The sequence below is a fragment of the Myxine glutinosa genome, chromosome 5 (genome assembly GCF_964187855.1).
Source record: "Myxine glutinosa chromosome 5, kmMyxGlut1.1, whole genome shotgun sequence".
Lineage (NCBI taxonomy): Eukaryota > Metazoa > Chordata > Myxini > Myxiniformes > Myxinidae > Myxine > Myxine glutinosa.
Window position 1 is genome coordinate 42,764,668 of NC_136265.1, and position 23,562 is coordinate 42,788,229.

At 45.2% G+C, this 23,562-nt stretch overlaps 1 protein-coding gene across 1 annotated transcript in view; it reads right to left on the reverse strand.

Moving 5' to 3' along the window:
- Nucleotides 1–19,012: 19,012 nt before the first annotated feature.
- LOC137428644 (uncharacterized) overlaps nt 19,013–23,562 on the reverse strand; it is a 153,987-nt gene continuing 149,437 nt past the window's right edge. The window contains exon 39 of the mRNA XM_078777978.1: nt 19,013–20,082. Within this exon, the coding sequence (XP_078634104.1) occupies nt 19,926–20,082 (157 nt within the window). The 3' untranslated portion in view covers nt 19,013–19,925. The remainder of the gene's footprint in view (nt 20,083–23,562) is intronic.

Below are 23,562 nucleotides of genomic sequence, written 5' to 3' on the forward strand. Positions count from 1 at the left end.
ATGAGATCTCTTTTGATCATCTGCCAGATTTGATTTTTGTCAGATGAGATGAGATCTTTTGAGATCAGATGAGAAGATATATATATATATATATATATATATATATATATATATATATATATATATATATATATATATATATATATATATATATATATATATATATATATACAAACTTGGCATTTAATATGGAATATTTTTTTTGTGCGAGTGAACTTACTTTTCAAGATGTCTTAGAACCAAAAGTTCATTGGAATTATCTTGAAATTATTCTAGATTTTGTTAATGTGACCTTTAAAAGAAACAAAAATCACATTTGACATTTCGAAACAAATAAATTGATCCTTGAAAGTGATGGAAACTGATATCGAACTCAATTCATGGACAGTACTGTGTTAAACTTCTGTACGTTTTCCAGAAGTATCTCTTTATTTTGCACATTAGCCAAATTTTTTTTTAACAAAAACAAAAGTTAAATTACGACTGGGATTACGGACAGTAAAATTACAGTTCAGTGCTTCGTGTAACACCCACGAGCATTCAGGAGAGCACGTACACGTTGGGGCATGCTGTTCACGAGATTTGCCAAGGTTTGAACAGGAATCGCTTGCCATGCAGTGACAATAGCCTGCTGCAATTCATGCACAGAGGTCGGCTGCTGGTCCAAGTGGTCGATTTGACGCGTTAATTCTGCCCACAAGTTCTCTATCGGATTCATATCCGGGGACATGGCAGGCCACTCCATATGCTCTACACCACGGTCAGCAAGAAAGTGTTGGATCATGCGAGCACGATGAGGCTGTGCATTGTCATCTTGGAAGACAAAGTTTCCTCGAAAGGCTGCACGAGCAAATGGAAGCAATGTTTCTTCCAGAATGGCCCTGTACTTGAACTGGTTCAGGTTTCCATTCAGAACAACCAGGTCAGTTTTGCCCACTGCATGAAAAGCAGCCCAAACGGTCACCCCACCACCTCCAGCTTGGACTCTTGGCACTATACAATCTTTGTTGTAGGCTTCATGCACTTGTCTGCGCACTCGGACGCGGCCATCTTGACGATAGACCAGAAATCTAGACTCGTCACTGAAGATCACGTGATTCCAGTGTCCTGGCTGCCATTGACGGTGCTCTCTGGCCCACTGCAATCGACGCTGGTGGTGTTGTCTGGTCAGGCGTGGCTTTCTCAGGGGACGCCTGGCACGATAGCCTGCTTGAACCAGTCGTTGGTTGACTAGCCTTCTGGATACAGGCACATTTGTCAGTTGCTGCCACTCAGCCCTAAGCCGATTAGCTGACTTGGTACGGCCATTGCGGACTAACCGGTGCAGCTGGCGATCATCCCTCCTTGTGGTACTGCGGGGACGTCCTGGCCTCGGTATTGGAGTAGGGACACCCCTCTGAGCATTTCGTTTCAGGATCTTTGACACCTGACCTTGAGTGATGCCATACTGCCGAGCAATAGCACGCTGTTTCATGCCGTAATTTCGTAAAGCCACCACTCCATGACAAACAGCATTGTCGAGTTGACGGACCATCTCCAGAGGAAGCGGCAATAACTTTTGGAGACGTGCAGCAGTTGTTTTCCACTAATACAGAACGCAACAACCCTTGTATACCCGACTGTGAAGCCAATCATCAAATGCACCTGTCCGTACATTTTGCCACGCCACCTGTGATATAATCCTGTTGTTGACTTCTTGCTACGACAGACAATCAGTGACATGGTTCTTTTAACAAATAAATCACCAAAGTGGAAAAGATACTCACCAGATTGATATACTGAGTTAAGAAAGTAAACCCAAGTCAAGAAAAAAAAAAAATTCCATATTAAATGCCAAGTCTGTATATATATATATATATTTGCCTTGATTTCTTGTACACAGCATCAGTATTTCCATCAAAAGTTAACTTGTTATCAATAATGGTACCCAGGTATTTAAATTTGCTAACAATTTCAACCTTACCACCATTTATGGTTACAGGCTCATGATTGTGACCTTTCCGAAAGTCCAATCATCTCTTTCGTTTTACACACAGTCAGAGTAAGACAAAAGTCTCCACACCACTTATTCAATATGTCAATCTCATCGAGGTACGTACGATACAAGGATGATTGATCGGAAAGACAACCAACAATGGCGATATCGTCTGCGTACTTTACCCTTGGATGCAGTGATTGGGCGCCCCACAAGGTTTTTTTTTGTTGCAAAAACTATGCTGTACAAATTTTTTTTGGAATGAGCCTCATTTTCACCGACTTTCATGTTTTTACACAAAATTCAGTGACATAATAAAAAAATCATTCAGGCTCGTGGGAAAATCTTCATTCTTCACTTATAACCCGAACATCCGACACGAATGCAGGCCTGGGGCCTTCGAGGCCCCGCATAAATGTTGTTGTACTACTCTATGTTATATCATTATTTTCTTGATATGAGCCTCATTATATGCTCCTATAACTTGGTTACAAATAATTCAGTGGCAAAAATATGAAAATTAAAAAACTTTACACGAATACATTCATGGTCCATTACATAGGTGTAAGATTTTTGACAGTTGTGGACATATACATTCTAAATAAAAGGATTGGTGAATCATATTTTTTGAGCAAATACTCCTCCATGAGCCTCAGCTTTTTAGAGAAAAAGAGTTGAAAACCAAGAACAAAAAAAAAAATTTGCAAAAAGAAAAAGAAAAAAAAAGATTCATTACTTGTATGGGATTCTTCCAACTAACAGGATCAATGATTCACATTTTCTGAGCAAATCCAAGTCCATGAGCATCGACTTGGATTGAAAAAGGATATGGAAGAAAAAAAAATCTATAAAAAATAATAAAAACATTACACGAATACATCCGTTGGGCCTCCGAGGCCAAATGGCTGCGTTTATGTAGGATTTTTGACACCTGCATCTAAGAGTTAATAAAGTTACAAACGTCTTTAAGAGCCACACATCCATTGGTGTACAAACTGAACAGTAGAGGTGACAATACACCGCCTTGTGGAGCACCAGTATTCAAGATTGATAACTTTGATAAACTACCATTCATCCTCATCTGCTGAGGACGGTCTCGTAAACAACTTTCCACCCAGAGTATGATATCGGGGTTCAGGCACAGGTCACTCAAGACTTTCAGAAGGGTAAATGGCTGCATAGTGTTAAAGGCTGATGAGAAATCAATAAATATTAAACACATGGACATAGGTTCCATTCTGGTCAAGGTGACTTGTGATGAGATGAAGTAAACTGAGCCAGGCATCTTCAACACCTCGTCTTGCGTAGTATGCAAATTGTAAAGGATCCAATTTAGGAGTTACATCTGATGTTATAAACTTCACCATCAATTTCTCCATACATTTACACAAGATGAAGGTAAGGGCAACAGGTCTATTAATCATTGAGCTGCCTCGGGTGAACCTTTTTTGGCACGGGAATAGTAATGGACTTTTCCAACAAATAGGAACAGTATGAGTAGCCAAAAGTAACTGAAACAATCGAGTAAAAACATCACCAAGTTCAAAACAGAACTGTTTCAGAATACAAGACTTAATGCCATCTGGACCACAAGCCTTCCTTTTACTCAACGCCCTGAAACACCTGATGACATCAGGTTCACAAATTACAGGTATGGGACATGCTTGAGTATCCAGATCCTCCCAGAGAGCTTCACATTTTACTCGGTATCCTGGAACATAAAAGCTCGCGTAAAAGTCACTCAATTCATCCACAAATTTGGAATCTGGAATATTAGTGGGCAATCTACCATCCTTGAGACATGAAATTTTACCATATGAGCGCATCCGCCTGTATAATTTTTTTTCTCATAATTATGATGTCATAGGTCACGTGGTACGGTCGCCATCTTGGAAAAAAGGTTACACCTCCACATCTCCCAAACCGCTCAATGGAAAAAATTGAAACATGGCTCATTGTCAAGTACTCACCATTGGGAATACGATATATGTTGATGGTGATGTCATTGGTGCCTTAATTATGACGTCATAATTCGACAAGTACAACACTTGATCTGATCAGTATGAATAAAACAAAAATTCCTCTGCAACTGTAAATTGCACGAATTGCACGATTGCACGATGGACACGAAATTTTCAGAATATGTGCGGCTCCTCCTGTATAATTTTTAAATGATAATTATGACGTCATAGATCACGTGGTACAGACGCCATCTTGGGAAAAATCGAAAAAAGTTGCACCTCTATATCTCTGAAACCGCTCCATGGAAAAAATTGAAACATAGTTCATTGTTCAGTACTCCCCTTTGGGAATAAGATATGTTAATAATGATGTCATCTGTGCCTTCGTTATGACGTCATAATTCGACAAGTGCAACTTATCTTATCCGATCATTGTGAATTTTTCTTCTCAGCAACTGTTGGTCTGATGGGCACGAAATTTTCACCATAGGAACACCTCCTCCTGTAGTATATTTTTTATGATAATGATGACGTTATAGGTCATGGGGTATAATAATAATAATAATAATAATAATTCATTTATTTTGTATAGCGCTTTTCCAGAAGCCCAAAGGCGCTTTGACAGAGTGGAAAACATAATGCATAACAATACATGAAAACAATACTTCCATTATACTTCCGGGCAAAAAGACAAGAATCAATAGGGAAATATTTAAAGCAAAAGGAGGGAGAAGGAGAAGAGATAGTCAGGGGTTAAATGCTGTGGGTTGAATGTTGAATGCAGCGTTGAACAGGTGGGTCTTTAGTGATGTTTTGAATGTGGTGAGTGAGGAGGAGTCTCTGATGGTGTGAGGTAGTGAGTTCCAGAGGGTGGGAGCAGCGATGGAGAAGGCCCTGTCCCCCCAGGATCTGAATTTGGTCCGGATGGAGGGGGTCAGGAGGTTGGTACCAGCAGAGCGGAGGTTGCGGGTGGGAGTGTGTCTGGAGAGGAGGTCAGCCAGGTAGGATGGGGCCAGGTTATGGAGGGCTTTGTATGTCAAGAGGAGGATTTTGTACTGGATTCTCTGGGGGATGGGGAGCCAGTGAAGCTTGTAAAGGACGGGGGTGATGTGGTCACGGGTCCGGGAATGAGTGAGTAGACGGGCAGCGGAGTTCTGAATGTATTGGAGTTTATTGGTGATTTTTGAGGGTGAACCATAGAGGAGGCTATTGCAGTAGTCCAGACGGGAGGTGATGAAGGCGTGGATGAGGGTTTCTGCAGCCGTGGAGGAGAGGGATGAGCGGAGACGGGCAATGTTTTTCAGGTGAAAGAAGGCTGACTTTGTGATCTGTTTAGTGTATTTGTCGAAGGAAAGGGTTTGGTCAAAGATGACGCCAAGATTCCGGATGTGAGGGGAGGTGGATACTGGGATACCGTCGATGTTGAGGGCAAAGTTATGGGTGGATTTTGTGAGCGTTTTTGGGCCAATGATGATTATTTCAGATTTATCACAGTTAAGCTTGAGGAAGTTGATTTGAAGCCAGGATTTTATTTCAGTGATGCAGTTTGTCAGGATAGAGTGGGTGTCGGTGGAGACGGACTTGGTGGAGATGAAAAGCTGGATGTCATCGGCGAAGCAGTGGAATTGGAGACCATGACGGCGGATTAAGTGACCGAGCGGGGACAGGTAAAGGATGAAGAGGAGGGGGCCAAGAACTGAACCTTGGGGGACACCTTGGGGGAGGGGAGCAGTGGGGGATTTGCAGTTATTGATGGAGATGAACTGGCATCTGTCAGAGAGGTATGATTTAATCCAAGAGAGGGCAGTGCCGGTGACGTTAAAGGTGGATTCAAGTCGGGTGAGGAGGATAGTGTGATCGATGGTGTCAAAGGCAGCGCTGAGGTCGAGGAGGACGAGAATGTTGAGGTTGCCAGCGTCAGAGGAGAGGAGAAGGTCGTTGGTGATTTTGAGGAGAGCAGTTTCAGTACTGTGGTTGGAGCGGAATCCGGATTGGAATGTTTCATACAGGTTATTGGCAAAGAGATGATGTTTGAGTTGAGTGGCTACAGCGCGTTCCAAAACTTTTGACAGAAAGGGTAGGTTGGAGATGGGTCTGAAGTTGTTTAGGGTGTCAGGGTTTAGACCAGGTTTTTTTAGAATGGGGGTAACAGCAGCAATTTTGAGGGAAGGTGGGACGATGCCTGTAGACAGGGAGGAGTTTATTGTTGCAATGATAAGTGGAGAGAGAGCAGGGAGGGAGGCTTTGACAAAGCTGGAGGGGATGGGGTCAAGAGTGCAGGTGGCAGTTTTCATTCCTATGAGGAGTTCAGAGAGGTCAGTAGGAGAGATTGGGGAGAACCGAGACAGGGGATGGCAGGACAAGGGGGGGCAGGTGGTTGGAGGGGGAGCGGGTGCGGCGGTGGTCAAGCTGTTGTAGATGTTGTCAATTTTGCGTTGGAAGAAAGAGAGGAAGGAGATGCAGTTGTCTACTGTGAATGACTGGGTGGTGGTGTTCAGGGGGCGGAGGAGTTTGTTTATTGTCGAGAAGAGTGCTTTTGGGTTTCCGGAGCCAGAGTGGATAATTTGAGAGTAGTAGGCAGAGCGGGCGCGGGAGAGGGCATCTTTGTAGTGTTGTATGTGGTCCTTGTAGGCTTGGGAGTGAACTGTGAGACCCGTTTTATTGCGGAGTCTTTCAAGTTGGCGAGCACGAGTTTTCATCAGGTGGAGTTCAGGGGTAAACCAGGGAGCAGAATGGGTGAAAGAAACTGTTTTGGTTTTTACAGGCGCAAGCTGGTCAAGGCAGGAGGAGAGAGTGTGGTTGTAGTAGTCAGTGAGGTCGGAAGGGGTGTGGAGGTCAATGAAGGGAGAAGTGGACATTTTTTCAGAGAGGGTGGATGAGAATGAGGTAGGTGAAAGAGCGTTTAGCTTACGGAAGTTGATTGTGCGATAATGCCTTGGTGTTGGGGCGGGGATGTTGATGGTCAGAGTGATGGCTAAGTGGTCAGAGAGGGTGAGGTCGGAGCCATAGAGATGGTGCAAATTTAATCCAGTGGAGCAGACAAGGTCCAAAATGTGACCACGGATATGGGTAGGAAAGTCGACATGTTGAGTGAGGTTAAAGCAAGTGAGTAAATCAGTGAAGTCAGTGGTTATTGTGGAGTCAGTGGAGTCCATGTGGATATTGAAATCACCAAGGAGGAGGATTGAGGGGGAGAGGGAACATAGCTGGGTCAGAAAGTAGGAGAAGTCAGACAGGAATGATGGGTGTGGTTTGGGAGGGCGGTAGACGACAGCCATGACTGACTGCGTGTGACCAGAGAGTTTTAAAGCCAGGTGTTCAAATGATGGAGCAGATGAGATGGAGATGAGGTTGGTCTTGATGTCTTGACGGTGGATAACAGCAATTCCACCACCTCGGCCCTCCGAGCGTGGTTTATTGACGTAGGAATATCCATTGGGTGTGGTGAGGTTGAGTGTGTAGTAGTCCAGAGGTTGTTGCCAGGTTTCGGTGAGACAGAGAAAGTCCAGTTTGTTTTCCAGGATGTATTCGTTCAGGATGAGGCATTTATTGTTGAGGGACCGGGTGTTGAACAGGGTGAGCTTGATGTTGTTTTGAACAGCAGGGATGAATTCAGGTGATTTAGCCAGGGTTCGTAGGCAGGAGGTGCGATCGTGTGGGTTGCTGTGACCAGGTGCGCTGGGACGAAGAGTGAGAGTGCGCTGAGCCGACCAGAGGACGGGGATGGAGTGACCTGATTACAAATAAACAAACTTGCGACCGGAGCCACGGTGAATGTACCTGGGTCGTCGGAGGAGTCCATTTGATTTGATGGCAGAGATGCATGATGGGGTGGAGCGGGTATTGAGCAGAAGAAGCCTTGCGGCGGAGTACTTCAGAGCCATGCCAGGCAGGAGCGAAGGGACGAGTACGAGGCCAAGGTCGAGGAGGCAAAGCGGCAAACGCAGCGGCAAACGCAGCGGCAAACGACTGCAGCCGCTAATCAAGACCACAGCGGCAAACAAGGCCACAAGGCCACCAAGACCACAAGGCCACCGGCAAACAAGGCCACGGCCACAAACAACGGGAGCGGGCCTTTCGATTCCGTATTCCGTACCATCAAAAGCAGATTCCGTTATCCAGCCGGAGAACACGCGGCACGTGCGGGTGTGAAAAGGCAGGACAGGTGTGAGATGTCAGGTCAGAAAAGTAGAAGCAGACCCTGTACATCCATCCAGTCGGAGAAGCGGCGAATATGCAACGCCAGCGTACTCTCGCAACCGAACCCGGAAGTCAACCCGGAGTAATGTGTAGGCGCCATCTTGGAAAAACCGAAAAATGGTACACCTCTATCTATCTATAATTCCAGTAATCTCTGTACGTTTGTACGTTTGTACGTCTGTACGTCTGTACGTCTGTTTGTCTGTGACCGCTGTTTCTCGACAACCACGGGTCCGATATACTTTTAACTTGCCAGGTATATTGCTGGGGACCCGAGGATGTGCCTTTTCAAGGTTTCATATTAATCGGACAATTACTTACCGAGCTATGTCCAAAAAACGATTCAACCAATCAGAGAGCAGCGAACTATCGCGTGTGCCGAACGTGGCGGACACACTCTGCCTCGGATGGCACATTTGAGAGCGTATTCATTTATTTCACGTTTGCAAACTATGTTGGCGTTAAACTATGTTTTAAAACTAATATAAAACTAATAAAAACGAATTTGCGATTCATTCGCTTTCCTGCGCGTTTGTGCACGCGATGGCGATTTCTTTACCAAACTCCGGAAGCCGTTCGCTTTGGACCAAACCATTTCATGTAAATAGAGGGGGGGGATATAATTTTAGATATAGATATAGTACGGGCAATGCCCTAGTTATTAATAAAAACACCTCACCACAACGAAATTAAAAACACCTCACAGCCATAAAACACGTAATAAAAACACCTCACCACCACGAAATTAAAAACACTTCACAGCCATAAAACACGAAATAAAAACACCTCACCACCACAAAATTAAAAACACCTCACAGCCATAAAACACGTAATAAAAACACCTCACAGCTACGAAATTAAAAACACCTCACCACCACGTCATTTAAAAACACCTCACCACCAAGTAATTCAAAACACCTCACCACCACATAATTCAAAACACCTCATTACCAACTAATTCAAAACATCTCACCACCACCTAATTAAAACACCTCACCACCACGTAATTATAAATACCTCACCACCACATAATTCAAAACACCTCACCACCATGTGATTTAAAAACACCTCACCACCATGTGATATTAAAACACCTCACCACCACGTCATTTAAAAACACCTCACCACCACATAGTTCAAAATACCTCACCACCACGTGATTCAAAACCACCACAACGTGATTAAAATCACTTCACAACCACGGAAACAAAAGTTTGAGGGAGTCGTTATGTGACAACACAGACACTGCCCAGATGTGTCGATATCTATCTATAATTCCAGTAATCTCTGTGTGTATGTGTGTGTGTCTGTGTGTGTGTGTTTGTCTGTGACCGCTGTTTCTCGACAACCACGGGTCCGATATACTTGAAACTTGCCAGGTATATTGCTGGGGACCCGAGGATGTGCCTTTTCAAGGTTTGAAATTAATCGGACAAGTGGTTCCCAAGGTATGGTCACCGTACTCGCAAGCCGTTCGCTTTGGCTTTGCGAATGGACCAAACCATTTCATGTAAATAGAGGGGGGGGGGGGGGGTTCTACCATACTCGCAAGCCGTTCGCTTTGGCTTTGCGAATGGACCAAACCATTTCATGTAAATAGAGGGGGGGGGGGGGGGGTTCTGTGGTCGTTACTGCCACGTGGTTTCAAAGTTTTTTTTTGTTGTTGTTGTTTGCACGCATGTTTTTTTGCACCCACGTACGGGCACGCCCTAGTATCTTCAAAACAGCTGCATGGAAAAAATTGAAACGTGGCTCATTGCAAAGAAATCCATATGGGGAATAGGTGTTAACGATGACGTCATTGGTGCCATAGTTATGACATCATAATTCGACAGGGACAACGCGTAGTCTGATCAATTTGAAATTTATTGAGCGTGATCTATACAACAATTATATTAGAGAATATATATTTATAATGTCATCGCTCACGTGGTCTGGCAGCCATATTGGACTGTGCAGGGTAAGCCTATGTTCTATGAATTCTATGAATACCATCTAGTTCATTCTGTCATTACCCATGTGTTTTTTACTCACTCGCTCTGCACGTCTCAAATTAAGCACTCATCAGTGTGAACCTTTAATCACGCATTACACTTCATTTGCCATGGTCTCTACGATATGTTTTAAGGTTTAATCAATCCTTTCTGATTGTATGCTTATTCTAACACCAAAGAACGAAAAAAAACTCATTTAGTAATATAATCTTGCTTTTGGGTGCATAGAAAGACAGAATGAGGATGTGCACAGGTCCGGTATGTCGCGCTCGATGGAAACAAAATGGCATCAAAATGCAAGTTGTCGCTACTCCTCGTATATAGGGATTCTAAACATACCAATAGCAGGGAGTCTTTGAGGAATGAAGGTCATTCGGAGGAATTAGAGGAAGGCAAGAGGAAGGAGGACACAGTGTGTACAACCTGGATACAGGTGCACATTGTCAATCACAGATGTGTTGGGGAAACTGGAAAAGAAACAGAAATGGGGAAAAAATAAATAAACAAGAAAGGATACTTTTCTGCATAGCTCGATACTTGCAAATTCCCTAAAATAAATTGTTGACTTTTGGCCTATGTTGACCTCAAAAATAATTGGTGGTTGAATTCAGTGACCTGACATGCAAATCCTCTTCAATTTTCCAGTCAATCGGATGAAAATTGTCAATTTTAGAAATCTCATCGACGTTGACATTTTGACCTTTAGTCCTCAAAAATAATTGGTGGCTGAATTGAGTGACCTGATATGAAAATCAAGTTCAAATTTCAAGTCAATCGGATGAAAATTGTCAATTTTAGAAATCTCATCGACATTGACCTTTTGACCTTTAGTCCTCAAAAATAATATTGGTGGCTGAATTGAGTGACCTGATATGAAAATCAAGTTCAAATTTCAAGTCAATCGGATGAAAATTGTGGATTTTAGAAATCTCATCGACATTGACCTTTTGACCTTTAGTCCTCAAAAATAATATTGGTGGCTGAATTGAGCGACCTGATATGAAAATCAAGTTCAAATTTCAAGTCAATCGGATGAAAATTGTGGATTTTAGAAATTGCACTTAAGTTGTTGACATTTGGCCTATGTTGAACTTTTGGCAAATGTTGACCTCACAAATAATTGGTGGTTGAATTGAGTGACCTGATATGTGTCTAAAATATCAATTTAAAAAAAATTCACTCGTCCATCTCATACTCGAACTCTTTTCGAAATGGGATTTCCACCTGTAAATTCTAACAAATCACCAACTTAAAAAGACAAAGGGGCCCACGAGGCCTGGTCGAGGAGGTGCATCATTGCTCTCATTCGACACCAAACACAATCTTGATAGTGCTCGTTTTGGCTCTTGTAAGCTATCATCTCGCACTTGGTTCCCGAAGCGGTCAATTTTGAATCTGGTGTTCACCCTGCGCACCAGATAAGGGAAGTCTCGCCTACAATTGTTTTGGTGCATTGGTGTGATCTGTGGTGCCTAATGGGTTAGGAATTATTTTATTTCCAATCAATGAACATGTTTGAATATTCCCATTTACCTCTTTGTGTCCATTTGACTCGCTTGGTTCGTTCTGTTTTTGTTCATGGCGTCTTGTTACTCTTTCCCTATTTACTTTACAAATAAAAGCCATCTGTTTCCATGACCGTGAGCCGCCATTATTTCAGCCCAATTGAAGCTCCGAGGAGAACTGCAAAGTTAGAATTAATTAAACCAGTAAGGTCGAAAGAAAAAGAAGCGCATCCAGAGGTGTGGGAAAATAACGTTAGGCGGGAGACCAAACCTGAAAATGCTGGAGACCAAAGCTGAAATTGGAAAAACAATATAGCCTATTTTACTCCAGGGGTTCCCAGGATTACCCACCCAAAATTTCATTGCGATCGTTTCAGCCGTTTTTGCGGTACCAGGGAAACAGACAGACAGACAGACAGACAGACGGACATTTGGTGAATTATAGTAAGATAAACTCGGTGCAATGAGTTATAAAAGATTGTTCAGTCCATCTACCAAGCCGAACTTGGCGCCGAGGTTCCTGTTTTAACGGGCGCTTCAGACGTGCCAATACTTATCGACTCTTTTACGGCTTTTCATTTTTAATTGTTTGTCAAAATTTCTAAAAAATTAATTCCACTGACATTGTGTAGATCAGTGACAAAAATCTCATGTAATCAATTTTAAATTCCCGCTGTTGTTGTTCTCCTCCTATTCCCTTTATAAGGGGTGAGGTACAATGGCACCAAGATCCTGCCCTGCCTTGACCACAATACTCCTCCACTCCCCTCCATCCTCAGCCAACTTTCTCCACCCTCCAACCACGAAGCGATGCAGCTGCACCAATTAGATGCGGACAGCGAGAGAGATGTTACACCAGAACAGCCAGAATAGTCGTGGGGGAAAAGGAATAAAAGGCGAGACGCACTGGGTTGTTGAGAGAACTTTGCCGGTTCAGGGTGTGAGCAGTCGGTGTCTCCACATCTAAGCTCTTTGCCTTGGCAGTTCATCTGTGCAGTCCGCCCAACATCAGCAGAGCCTCTTTCTCTTTAATCACGATCGTTTTATCTCCATCCCATTTGCTTTCATATGCACTACATGACCAAAAGTCGTGGACACCCGAACATCTCATTCCAAAATCATGGGCATTAATATGGAGTTGGTCCCCCCGATACTATCCCCCCCCAATAGAAAGGTGGCATCCTTTGCTGCTATGACAGCCTCCACTCTTCTGGTAAGGCTTTCCACTAGATGTTGGAACATTGCTGTGGGGATTTGCTTCCATTCAGCCACAAGAGCATTAGTGAGGTCGGGCACTGATGTTGGGCGATGAGGCCTGGCTCGCAGTCGGTGTTCCAATTCATCCCAAAGGTGTTCGATGGGGTTGAGGTCAGGGCTGTGTGCAGGCCAGTCAAGTTCTCCCACACCGATCTCGACAAAACATTTTTGTATGGACCTCGCTTTGTGCACAGGGCCATTGTCATGCTGAAACATGAAAGGACCTTCCCAAAACTGTTGCCACAAAGTTGGAAGCACACAATCGTCTAGAATGTAGAATGTATGCAGCAGCATTAAGATTTCCCTTCACTGGAACTAAGGGGCCTAGCCCGAACCATGAAAAACAGCCCCAGACCATTATTTATCCTCCACCAATCTTTACAGTTGGCACGATGCATTCAGGCAGATAGCATTCTCCTGGCATCCGCCAAACCCAGATTTGTCCTTTGGACTGCCAGATGGTGAAGCGTGATTAATCACTCCAGAGAACGTGCTTTACACCACTCCAGCCGACGCTTGGTGTTGTGCATTGTGATCTTCGGCTTGTGTGTGGCTGTTCGGCCAAGGAATCCCATTTCATGAAGCTCCCAACGAACAGTTGTTGTGCAGAAGTTGCTTCCAGAGGCAGTTTGGAACTCGGTAGTGAGTGCTGCAACCGAGGACAGACGATTTTTATGCGCGACACGCTTCAGCACTCGGCGGTCTCATTCTGTGAGCTTGTGTGGCCCACCACTTCGCGGCTGAACTGTTGTTGCTCCTAGACGTTTCCACTTCACAATAACAGCACTTACAGTTGACTGGAGCAGCTCTAGCAGGGCAGAAATTTGACAAACTGACTTGCTGGAAAGGTGGCATCCTATGACTGTGCCACGTTGAAAGTCACTGAGCTCTTCAGTACGGCCCATTCTACTGCCAATGTTTGTCTATGGAGATTGCATGGCTGTGTGCTTGATTATCTATACACCTGTCAGCAATGGGTGTAGCTGAAACAGCCGAATCCACTAATTAGAAGGGGTGTCCGCATACTTTTGGTCATGTAGTGTATTCCTCCGCACCTCACACATCTCCACCAGTTTAACTTTCCATACGCACTCTTTCGCACAGACAGCGACGCTTCTTCTTCTTCTTTGCTTTTCTTTTCTGGACTTTCCATGCCTTTAAATTTACTTACACCCTTCAGACCCAGCACACCTTCAGCGTACCATTACTACGTGGCTTCAAGAATGCACCTCCCCTCGCGAGTTGGAATGAGATTTCCCGGAACTACGCAGGACACAGTGTTGGGCAACCAGGCCTCCCGAGGTTCCCTCTGCCACTGGAGCAAAGGACCACGAGAGGGAGTCAAACTGAATTATCAAGCATAGAGCCAATGACCTTGATGGAGATTGTTGAAGGTGCAATCGGGGCACGTAGAGGTCCCCACCCTTTCTCTTTCACACACTCTACATTTCTTTACCCCCTCTACCCAAACTGTATTTCAGGTGTCTGAATCCAAGTAGTGTAAAGGACCTATCAATTTCCCATCACAAGTCGGTTGTCTCTCTGTCTTCTACCCCCTTCCTTTGCTCACCTCCACTCATTTGTTCCTTATTTTTCCCACTTGTGGAACCAACTTCCACATTCTCTGAAATCTCGTTCTTTCCTCCAGGTCTTCAAGATGGCTGTTCACCACCTCTCAGATCATCCCCCATCCAAAACCATGATCTCTTCCACCCTTGTTAAGTCCCCCACTCCTTCCAAATTTCCAGTTTTTTTTCTTCCTGGGAGATTCCTTCTGTATCCATCTTGTCCACCCCATGCTCCTCCCCTACCCCTCATTTTTCCCGACACCACGTGTCCAATTCGCCCTCTATTTTGTCCTTCAATTCAGCTGTTGGTGCCACCCCCCTCTCCATACTGTTCCTTTTGTGCTGTCGCGTTCTGATAAATTCAGTATTCTCACACTTCCATGAGCCTTCACCCTGTATCAAGAAAATAAAACAAAATAAATTCATCCACCACTTGATGGAGTACTGCTCCCCCCTTTTGGCTGGCACTCCTGCTTCACAACTTGCTCAACTTCACACCCTGGCCAAGGCCTTCAAAATCATTAGAATCTCCTGCGACGAAGCTGAGTCTCTGGGCCTCTCACTTTCACATCGCAGACATGTCGGTTGTCTCCCTTCTACCGCCTCCTTTCTGGCCTTGCACCCTCTGACCGTTCCGTGCTCCCATGGGGTGAGGAGAGGAGGGAGGGTGGAGGTGTCGGAGTATGGATGAGGGCAGTGTTTCAAGCAAAGACACCACCATGGTGATATCTATATACCGTCTTATGATTCTGATGTACCATACTCTGTTACAGACCGTCGGTGCTCCCAAAGAGGTTTCTTGGAAAGGGTTATACTGGGTTGTTTGCCATTGTCTTCCCAGCAGTAGTTTGGGCAGATATTTAGCCATGGTTCCTACCCAACTCTTCTTCCTATCGTGACAGTGTTAATGTTCAACAAATTCCGGCTGATGGTACATCCAGTTCAACGTCCATCGGACGGAGGCACACACACCTTTACCCTGCCTGTAAAACCCCGGGATGACAGTTCATAGCTGGGTCGGGATTTGAACCAGGTTACAGCTGAAAGCCGAGCATGTGTACTTCTAGGCCACCCCGCCAGCCCAATATAAATGTACACAAATCAAATTGTAACAGACATTGGGGTGTGAGGAGAGGGCGGGAGGGGAGACACAGGGTCATAGGTTGAGAAATTTACAAAAAATAAAATACATAACATCAGTGATGATTTTTGTTGGTTTAGGAGTATTTTGCCACCGGATTTTGCCAATTCCAGAGAATGTGGAATCGGAACACAAATTCGGCCAATATATATATATATATATATATATATATATATATATATATATATATATATATATATATATATATATATATAATATATATAATATATATAATATATATATAATATATATAATATATATATAATATATATATAATATATATAATATATATAATATATATATATATATATATATATATATATATATATATATATATATATATATATATATATATATATATATATTGTTGCGGATTTGAGAATCCTGTGTTTTTTTTTGTAAATATCACCCTCTGTAAGATGTAATGATTCCTTGTAAATACCTCCGTAGTGTAAAGGTCAAAGGTCGTCCTCTTAGTTAGTCCATATACATGCACGTAGGCCACCATATACCCTTCTAAATAGTTATTTCCTTATTATGTGTATTAGTTTAAGGCTGTGTTTCCCATTAGTTGACTCTGCATTGCATCGAATTGAAATAAGGTAGAATCCCCTTTCAATTGCATTGCCTGCATTCGCCGCCATTGCCATGTGCTCTAACTCGGAGAAAAAGGGGGAGGAGCTACATTACGGGCATGGCCCGCCCCTCGTCATCAGAGGGTGGAGCCAGGAAAGCCCTTGCCGACCAACCAAGGATGAGTGGGTATGGCTCAAGAGGGTGGGGTTATAAAACCCATTGGATCAGCCCCCACCAGGAGATGCGTCAAAGAGGAGAGTTGAGTGAGCAGCAGCAAATGAGTGAGCATTCCACCGGAGTCCACCGCAGCTTTGAACCAACCGGAGCTGAACCAACCGCAGTTTTGACCACCGCAGCTTTGAGCGTCGACAGCGGTTTCGGCCGCGGCTATAAAGCGACGCCGCCGTGCGAACACGCCTGAGGAAGGGCGGCAGCTGCTCACTCCCGGCCCGACCATTCTCCTGCTCCAGCTGAACCTTCCTCCCCTTCCAGCCATTCGTTCCTGCCTTCATTCCCCACTCGTGTAAGTCTGATTGTCGTCTGTTTTGTGTGTCTTGTCCTGGGGTATAAGTAAGTTTGTATAGGTAAGCTAGTGTTGCACTGTCTTCTTCTTCTGTAAATTCTTTTCGTTTCTTTCCTCCTCCTTGGTTCTTTTGCCTTGTACATAATTAGTAGTAATAAATTATATTTGTTCTTCCTTACCTTCTGGTTTCCTCACATCTGATCGTCTTAGTGATTTCCCCATTGGATACCTGTGGCATGATTTGGCCAACGTTTAGAATCGGGCCTAGTTTCTGTTAACGGTTCGAGCTGCGGCTGCTAATCCGCTCGGCAATTAACATCTTGTCCGCGGTCTCGAACGAGGTTGCTCACCTGCCTCCCTGGAGGGAGCTGGGCAGCTTCAGGAGCGGAGACGGCCAGTGAAAATAGAAGGGGGACTGACCCCCCCCTAAGGGGAGTGCCGTACTCCGTTTCCGCAACAATATATATATTCAAATGAGTGAGGGTTAGTTTCGGCAGGAGTGAGGGTTAGTTTCACACCGGTTTTCACCCTTCGCCAAGCTCTTATGAGGGTCAAGGACAAGCTTCCGAAGAAGGATAGGTCAGGGGTGGTATACGTAGTGCCCTGTGGTTGTGGAGCTGAATATGTGGGTGAAACCGGGAGGACCTTAGGTCAATGTATTGCTGAACACCAAAAAAGCATTTGAATGTAATTATCCCATGGCCTGGTGATCCCTGGTGTTGGGCTAGCGGCTAGGGTGCCAGCTTAGGATCCTAGGATTCTGGGTTCGAATCCCGGTCGATCGCTGAATTAACACCAGGGGGGTTGACTCAGCCTGTCATCCTTCCGAGGTCGGCTAATTGAGTACCAGTTCACTGGTAATTCCCTGTTTGTCGTAAAAGGCGACAAAAAGGGTTGGCGGCAGGAAGGGCATCCGGCCGTAAAACATTGCTTCAAAAAGGGGACTAACAAAAACAACAACAACCACGGTGCCCGAAAAAGGCCAACCCCCGCTTTGCGGGGAAAAATGGCCTCTAAAGGTGTTTTTTTTTTGTTTTTTTTTCATCCCATGGCCTGGTGTTGGCTTAGTGGTTAGGGTGCCGGCTTGGGATCCTCGGATCCTGGGTTCGAATCCTGGTCGGTCGCTGAATTAACGCCAGGGGGGTTGACTCAGCCTGTCATCCTTTCGAGGTCGGCAAATTGAGTACCAGTTCACTGGTAATTCCCTGTGTGTCGCAAGAGTCGACTAACAGAGTAGGTGGCAGGAAGGGCATCCGGCCGTAAAACATTGCTTCAAAAATGGGACCATGGTGCCCGAAAAAGGCCAACCCCTGTTCTGCGGGGAAAAATGGCCTCTAAAGGTGGTTCTATCCCAGCAGATCTGCTATTGGCAAACACGGCCTTAAGGAAGGCCACACACCTTTATGGGATAGGGTTAATATTTTGGGTTCTACACCCAACAGAAACGGAAGACGTGTTTTGGAGGCTTGGCACACGGAAGAAACTGTTACCTCGATCACACAAGAGGTGGTTGACTTACTGGTAGTGTTTGATCCACTCTTGTGTAAACGAAGCAGGCATTCCATACTTTGAACAACGAGTCCACATAATATGTTCGGTTTCCCCCCCCTTTTAATCTCCCCTATGACCCCCCCCGCCCTGCTTCCCCCCTTTACCACATAGGGCCACATATGATGATCTTGATATTATGGCAATTTTATTTTATTAAAAAAAAATAAATATATATTGCTTTAATATATTTACAGTTTTAATTTAATTTACAATTTAATTATTTACAAGTTTAACTTCTAATTAAATGTAATGATTGTTCCCGATTTTCTGAACACGAGTTATAATCCAGCATTGCTTACAGGATTGTTTTGATCCGTTAATGTGCGGTTGATTTTTGAATTTGGTCAGTAACGTTCTCAGTTCACGAGAGCGATATGATACGGTTTGATTGGCTGTCCAGCTTTGCCCACCCCACTTTGCATATAGCCCGCCCACTTTGTTGCATATAAGGGGATGTTGAGATGATTTTATCACTCTTGAGGAAGATTAACGGAGGCGTGTGGCTTCACATGTTGTTAATCGAAACGTTGAGTCATTGTTTGTTCAAATAAAGGTTGGAGATCTTACCATGGAGTCATTTGAATTTACTCCCAACCGCAAATCTTTGCTTTTGTATGTATGTATATGTGTGTATATATATATATATATATATATATATATATATATATATATATATATATATATATATATATATATATATATATATATATATATATATATGTTTCTTGGTGAAGGTAGTAATCCACTACGTGTAAACCAAATGAGCACATATTGCTTTTATTATTTTTTATCAACCCAAAACAAGAATAATAACAGAAAGCAAAGACAGAGAGAGAATGAAAATTGTATATTCTTACAACCACTGAATTAGAGTAAATGTAATTATTCCATGGGTATATGATCCACCCTTCGATAGTATTCATACGATGAGTATATGATATGTGATAGGCACCAGTTCTTTGGGTTTATTTACAACTGCAATGTTGGGAAATTTCACTTTTGGGAGAGAGAGAGAGAATCGATATAAGAAAGTGGGAAGGATCAGCTAGCTTATTCGCTACTTTTAGACTAAACTTATTTTAAATATGTTGGTCAACGCATGATAAAAGATTATTCTCATGTCACACATGCAATGTTGATTTTTATATATCTACATGTACCTGTATATAATATAATGAGTGTTGGCTTGTTAGTGATCCCACCTCTGAAATCATGGGTCATGATGCAAGGAACCAAGAACAAAATAGCATGTCTTTTTATCAGCAAATATGGAGATATGGACTCGCGTCTTTGTAATCTGTGCAAAAGTACACATCTGTCAGAAAATTGATACATGTACAAGCTCCTCCATGAGCCAGAGGCCTGGAAAGAGAGTCGATAAAACAACAATGCTGAAAGGACAAAATATTTGTCATTCCAGCATGGCGTCAAGTGGTAGGAAAAACAAGGTATTAACGTGGCACAAAACGACCCCTATTTAGTGAATAATTTGTCATAGCAGTGACAGCAGTAAGTGAATAATCTCTCATCTCTGTTCATTCCTACTTCATCCCGATCTCCAGCAGAGCACGTAGGTATGTATATCCGCTCATCAAAACGTTTTTATTATCTCAAGAAGAAGAAAAAGGCCCATGTGTATTTAAAGTTGTGCTGGTGAAAAGTCCAAGTTCAACGTTAATGACACGCATCACAAGAGCAAGATACCACATATGTGTAAGACATGGACGAGGTGGTTCCATCTACACACTGAAGTTCAGCTTTTCTTGGTTCAATCACATCCTCGAAACAGCACTCGCACATGTGATTAATCTTGCCAGTAGCGCTGTCAAAGCTGTGGGGAGAAGGAAATGTTATTAGCCTGTCCCAGACACAGCGGAACCGAGGTTTTGTAATCACGTGTGTGTGTGTGAGTGTGCGACGTGCGTGTGTGCGTGTGTGTGCACGCGTCTGGGCCATACCTTTTAACGGGTCGTAACCCAATATGCAAATATTTAGCGTCCACCATTTGAGCTTTTGTCATCAAATATTCAACAAAGCTTTGTTATGAGAATATGGAGAAAACAAATTAATTTAATTTGGTCAAAAGGTCAAAGTTCCACATCAAACAAAATTTTCATCCAACTGCCCTGAAATTTTAAGAATTGGCAGTGGGGTCACTGAATTGTTTCATCAATCAAAAGGTAGAAGCCCATTGGGTTTTTTTATTATCAAAAGGTCAAAGGTCAAGGTTGTATAGAATCATCAATTTTAACCCGATTGACCTGCATTTTTAACCACGTCAGGTGGGTAGACGACAACCGTTGACTACCTGATGGTGCGTGGGCGAGATGGGGGGCACATCCGGGACACAAAGGTGGTCCCAGGGGAGGAGGCTGTTTCACAGCACCACTTGGTTGTCTGTGACATGGGGGTGAAAGGTGCGAGGATAGCTCGGCGGGTGAAGTACCAACCGAGAGTGGGGGTGTGGAGGTTGGGGGAGGTGGCGGTGAGGGAGGCGTTAAAAGAGAGGCTGAGTAGGGTCGGGGATGATGTGGTTGAGCTTGAAAGTGGTTGGATGTCAGTGAGGGCTAGTCTGTTGGGAGCCGTTGGTGAGGTATGTGGATGGACAGGGGGACCACCGAGGCGCTCGGAGGCATGGTGGTGGGATGATGAAGTTGGGGGGGGGGGTGGGGGGGGGATTGACGGGGGGAGGAGGAGGTTCGGGGAGTGGCAGAGGGCGGGGGGTACGGGAGCAGAAGCAGCAGAGCATGAAAGTTATAGGGCGGCCGGGAGGGCTGCAAAGAGGGAGGTGGCGGAGGCGCAGGAGGCATGTAGGGGGGGTGTTCGGAGGGCGCTTGGATTCGGAAGAGGGTCAGAAAGCAGTATTCAGGATTGCAAAGCAGATAGCGAAAGAGAGGTGTGATGTGATGGGGGTGAGTTGCTTGAGGGATGGGGTGGGACGGATCGTTGTCGACCCGGATGGAATTAAGGGAGGATGGAAAAGATATATGGAGGTGCCTGTTGGATGCGGAGGGTGGGTGGGATGGCAACATAGAGAGTGGCCCAGTTTTGGGACCGGCAGGGAAGATGACTGAGAGGGAGGTTGAGGAAGCGATAGAAGCGATGGGGGGGGGGGGGGGTGGAAGGGCGGGAGGGCTGACGGGAGTTGTGGGGGATGTGTTGAGGGCAGCGGGAGGTTGGGGTGTGGGGAGAATGACGGAGATCTGTGGTCTGGTGGTGAGGGAGGGCCGCATTCCAGTGGATTGGGAGCTGAGTACCCTCGTCCCTCTATGCGGGGGGAGGGGTGACCCTCTGGAGTGTGGCTCGTACCGAGCGATAGGGTTGTTGGAGCATGAAATGAGGGTATTGGGGGGGGGGGGGGGTGTTGGAGGGGAGGATGGTGAAGATCGACGAAATGCGGTTTGGATTTGTGCCAGGGGGAGGAACGACAGACGCGCTTTTCGTTGTGGGGCGGTTGCGGGGGGGGGGGGGGGTGCATGGGGGGGAGTAAGGGGTTGTTTCTTGGGTTTGTTGATCTGGAAAGAGCATTCGATGGGGTTCCGCGCAGGGTATTGACATGGGCGTTGAGGAGGTTGGGAGTGGAGGGGTGATTGGTCAGAGTGGTGATGGCAGTGTACGGGGGAGCGCGCGCAGCTGTGGGGACGAGGGACGGGAACGGTGGTGGGTTTGGGGTGGGGGTGGGAGTGCATCAGGGGTCGGTGCTGGGTCCACTACTGTTTGTGGCTGTGGTGGAGGTGCTGGCTCAGAGCGTGGAGGAGGGTTTGCCGTGGGGGTTGTTGTGTGCAGATGGTCTGGTGTTGATTGCGGAAAGTATGGATGAACTGAGGGAGGGGATGGGCAGGTGGAGGGAGTGTATGGAGACAGGGGGTCTGAAGGTGAAATCGGAAAGACGAGGGTGATGGCGAGTGGTGGAGCATGTGGTGAGGTGGAGGGAACTGGGAGGTGGCCCTGTGCTGTGTGTAGGGGGGGTGTCGGGGTGAACTCCATTCAATGTGCGGTGTGCGCTGGGTGGGTTCATCGAAGGTGTGGTGGTCTGAGAGGGTCGTTGGCCAGTGTGGCGGCTACATTCGGGTGTGGAGTGTGCACGGAGGGAGCTGCGGATGGAGGGGGTGTTGGGTTGGATCTTGGGGACAGCGTGGGGCTGGAAGGTGTGAAGACATTTTGCTGCCTCGGAGGCATGCTGGGTGGGGAGGGTGGGTCAGACTCGGCAGCGGTTGCTGGAGTGGGATGTGCATGGAAGAAGTTTCGGGAACTGGGTGGCGTGCTGATGATGAGGGGGGTGTCGTTGGGGCTGAAGGGGGGGGGGGGTGTGCTGCATGTGTGAGAGGTGTTGTGATTTGTGGGGGCGGGACATGGGTGGTGAACGTGGGGCGGCGGCGAGGGTTGGAGGGGGTGGAGATGCGGGTGGTTCAACGGATGTGCGGAGTGTCATTGGGAGAGAGGAAGACAAATGGTGGGTTGCGGAGGATGATGGGAATAGAGCCTGTGGTTGATGCTGTGGGGAGGAACAGGTTGAGATGGTTTGGTCGTGTGTTGGGGAGGGATGAAGGTGGCTGGTTGAGAGGAATGATGGAGGTGAATGTGGAGGGGGGTGGAGGACGGGGAGGACCGAGAGGGACTTGGCTAGGGATGGTGGGGGAGGAAATGCGGGCAAGGGGGTTGGCAGGGAGAGATGTGGAAAATAGGGCGGGATGGAGAGGATTGTCATGGGGACTGCTAGGCTAACCCCCGCTCTAGTCGAGAAAATGGCCTTTAAAATGCATGTTGTTGTGTTGTGTTGACCTGCATTTTTAAGAACTTGCATAATGGGTCACTGAATTGGTTCAACAATCAAAAGCTAGAAGCTGATTGTTTTTTTTTTTAATATAAAAAGGTCAAAGGTCAAATTTGCATAAAATCATCAATTTTCATCCAAATGGCCTGAAATTTTAAGAAATTGCATATTGGGTCACCAAATTGGTTCACCAATCAAAAGCTAGAAGCCAATTGTTTTTTGTTTGTTTTTTATTCTAGATCAAAGGTCAAAGATCAAGGTTTGCCTAAACCATCAATATGTCAGTCATATCAATATGTCAGTGACCCAATATGACCCATTACATCGAGTGTGACCTGTGTTCTGTCAAGAAGGTCATAAGGTCACAAAATCATCAATTTCAATCTGATTGACAAACTTTGAGCAGGGTTTGCATATTGGGTCACTGAAGTCTATTGCTTTTGAGGTCAAAAGGTCAAGGTCGTCTAAGATCGTCAATCTTTTTGTATTTTTATTTTTAGCTGTTTTCATCATGTTTAGCATATGGAAGAAGAAGAA